Source organism: Carassius carassius, chromosome 15, assembly GCF_963082965.1.
Source record: "Carassius carassius chromosome 15, fCarCar2.1, whole genome shotgun sequence".
In the NCBI taxonomy this organism is placed as follows: domain Eukaryota; kingdom Metazoa; phylum Chordata; class Actinopteri; order Cypriniformes; family Cyprinidae; genus Carassius; species Carassius carassius.
This window is the reverse complement of record NC_081769.1, coordinates 27,067,492-27,071,004: the sequence shown is the minus strand read 5'-3', so window position 1 is coordinate 27,071,004 and position 3,513 is coordinate 27,067,492. Positions and strand designations below refer to the sequence as shown.

The window sequence follows — 3,513 nt, the reverse complement described above, 5'->3', positions numbered from 1 at the left end:
ATTTTATTTTTTTGTTTGTGTTTTATCTGTGCTGAATTGATGCTAAAAACAGGAACTGAGATATATATATATATATATATATATATATATATATATTCAAATAAAAAACAGACTAGCATTAAAGGATTTGAAGTTAGGTTTGAAATACAGAAAAAAATACAATATGAAAATTTGCAAGTAAAAAAAGTTTCAATTTTAATTGAAAAACCACAACCATTGTTCCTACCACGTCAAATCCTTAAATGTTAAATAATTACATCCTATGATAATCACTGTTTTCAATTTTTAGTTTAGTTGGATTATGTAATTAGAGATTTATCATTGCCCAGCAGATGGCAATGGTGTGTTGGTGAATGAGAGTTTCTGCATATTGTACTACACTCTGACTTTTAGAAAAATTTAAATTAGTTCAATAAATCAGAGACAAATTCCTTAAATGATTCAAGCTTTACAAAATAATATATGTACAAACATGATCAACCTTTATTGGCAGTAACAAAAATACACAATGAAGAGTGAAATCACATGAAAACAGTTCAACTTATAGCTTTCTGGCATTGCGTCAATACATAAATGACATACTCTTAGAGTATTCTTAGATATGCTGAGCATCATGTCGAGTGCTGGGAGAGGAAGGCTCTTATTCTCTGCAGGAGCTCTTTCTTTACACTGTCAGGCACCAGTGCTGAGAAACAAAAGAGTTATTGATGATGATCATGCTTTTTCTGTGTTGCATCAATGACGATCACTCACAAATTAATGCATATAAAAAATCTGAGCCGTTTCATGTTTGACGACAATTGTTAACAAAATGGTTTCAGTATAACAATCATAAGGGATTTATGAGCAAGAACAACCAACCTCTTCCTTTGTGAGTTACTCCAGCGACCAAGTCTTCTACAGTAACATTCTCTATCCCTTTCTCCTTGATCACCTCTGCAATCAACCAATGATACTTCTTCTAAAATCAACCACTGAAGTGTATGCAATGATTTGAGACGGATCGGATCCAGTGTTTTTACCTTTACAGAGGGCTTTGAGCTGATCTCTCCAGCCACACTCGATAAGTTTGGCTCGAAGCAACTCCTTTAACCTGATAAAAAAAAGACTATATTTCAGAAATGAAATGCTGCATGCACTAATGGGATGAGTCTAAAATCTTGGCAAGAACCCTACCTAGACATAATTTCTTAGTGTTTTTAGACATCTGTGACTATTCTCAAAAACATTTGTAGGCAGTAAAATACTTCCGAGCTCAGCGTAATTCTAAAAATGACAAAAACATTTCTCAAATGTCTTTTCAGAAATACGATGCCCAAAACCGTTAACGTTACACAGGCAGGGTTTTGAGACCCAGTTCATGGATCATGATTATAGACACTTACCTCTCCCTCTCACCCATCTCAATTAATTTCTGGTTAATGGCGGCCCTCATTTGTGATTCTTTACTTATATTAATCTGAAACAAGAATTTAAAACGATTAAACTTGACATAATATCGAGCTCGCAGTGCGAGTGCAATAGACAAAGGGTGTGTCCACTCACAAAACACAATATACGCTATTTTTATATTAAACATGAACAAACAAGCCAAACAATCCGGACTTCGTGGAAAATATATATATATATATATTTTTTTTTTACCGAAATGCCTTTTTACTAATCTCGCTTTGCCTCTAACGAGTACGGGTATCTAGTTTTATGGCCCGTGCGTACATATGAAGTAAACGTTATTACAATTATAATTGAATATTATCTGATTTTGTAACAAACGTACCAAACACTGACGAAAGTAAGCATAATGTTCTAATCGGCGTTTATATATTGACCTCTCTGCTGTTGTTTGTTCGCAGACGTTCCGCACACCGTTTACCTTCCCCGCAGAAACACGCTCACCGATGGAAGGTTCCTCCCAACTTAATGGTTCCTATGATGTGCAGTAACGCGTTGTTTTCACTAGACTGCATTTTGAAAGACATGTTGTAGATTCGTCATATTCAATAAATCTATCAAGAGGAAATCTATTCATCGATTATTTTTCATTAAATAATTTTACCAGGCACTTGGAGCAGTGGTTTTAGACCAGCTGTGGTAACAGTACAAATACAGTTAAATTACCCAAGAACGTCAGGTAATTTTTTTTTATTTTATTTTATTATGATTATTATATATATATTTTTTGAAGGTTAGCTAATGCTTAGTGTATGTCAATATAATGTTACATTCATTGATGCGAAATTAATAGTTACATTTTTCTATATACGAAAGTATCCTACACCACAAGATGGCGGTGTGTCATAATGCAACACAAAACCCAGAAGCGTCAGCTCTTCGTTTTAGAACAGGTAACGTTAACTTAAAATATTAATTCAAAATAAAACTGAACAAGAACACAAATTGATGATGCCAGTCAAGGAGTAATGTGGGTCTCTTAGAAGAAAATGTTATGCTTTGCTCATAATTTATTTATTACATGTAGTCCTACAATGGCACTGAGAAAGATGTTAATTAGGCGAGACCAAGTATGATTTAGCATACACATTTGCAAAGTTTTCCAGTAGCTTAAAGACAAATTTTTAATGTTCACCCTAAAAATAAAAACATCTGTTATCTTTTTCTTTTGTTCACATTATTCAAATTGAATAATGTGAATAGAATGATACAAATGTGCTGCTGTTACTATCCATACCTGACTGACGCTGTCTAGCTTCAAAAAGCATGCATCTTTGACAACACTTGTTAACACCAAAATGGTTTCGATATAAACACTCAAAAATTAAATCAAAGCGTAAATACACGTAAAAAAAAAAAAAAAAACATATCTTTTTTTTGTAGCTGAAAGAACAACCTATGCAGTATGCATTCAGCAGATATTCTCCAAAATGGCACTACGGTGATGCGGAGATTGAGGAGACAAATTGTTGAATGAAGTCATTATTTTCATTTGTTTTCTTCGTGTACAAAAAGTATTCTCATCACTTCATAATGTTATTGTTGAAATACTGATGGCAGATTGACTATTTTGAAAATGTCTTTCATACTTTTCTGGACCTTGACAATGTAATTTACTTGGCAGTCTATGGGACAGTCACAAGCCTCCCCGTTTTCATCCAAAAAATCTTAAATTGTGTTTCGAAGATGACCAAAGCTTTTATGGGTTTGGAACGAAATGGGGGTAAGTGATTAATGACAAAATTTTCATTTTGGGGTGGAGTGACCCTTTAAGGGCATCCTGTAGTAGGCCACTGCAACAAATCACTATCATAGAAGACAAATCAGAAACACTTAGCCGTTGGTTGGATATTTTATAACCTTAATTAAATCAACATGTCTATGTTGGCCTGTGTGCTAACTTTTTGGTTTTCTGCTTCCATGCACCTTGTTTGGGAGTGAAGTTGCAGTGGAATAACTAATTAAGGTTACAACAGCAGCCAGAAGCCAGAAGATACTGTCTGCTGTTTGATCCAGACAGAACACCTCTGGTACAGATTAAATCGGTCTCAGGTAAAACAA

General features: G+C 34.2%; 1 protein-coding gene across 1 annotated transcript; it reads right to left on the bottom strand.

Annotated features, from left to right (window-relative positions):
• Positions 1-459: 459 nt before the first annotated feature.
• LOC132157939 (transcription and mRNA export factor ENY2-like) lies at positions 460-2,228 on the bottom strand. Its single transcript, XM_059567185.1, has 6 exons — positions 2,223-2,228; positions 1,778-1,927; positions 1,386-1,459; positions 1,023-1,093; positions 862-936; positions 460-685 (listed from the first exon to the last, which is right to left on the bottom strand). Exons 1-6 carry the CDS (start codon positions 2,226-2,228, stop codon positions 612-614), a joined length of 450 nt encoding a protein of 149 aa, XP_059423168.1. The 3' UTR covers positions 460-611.
• Positions 2,229-3,513: the final 1,285 nt, after the last annotated feature.

Bases quoted from the DNA above. Each gene is read 5' to 3' on its own strand.
- LOC132157939 (XM_059567185.1), bottom strand. The intron at 937-1,022 runs GTAAAAACACTG...GGTTGATTGCAG, and splicing joins GCTCAAAGCCCTCTGTAAAG to AGGTGATCAAGGAGAAAGGG. The intron at 686-861 runs GTTGGTTGTTCT...TTTGTTTCTCAG, and splicing joins AGTAACTCACAAAGGAAGAG to CACTGGTGCCTGACAGTGTA.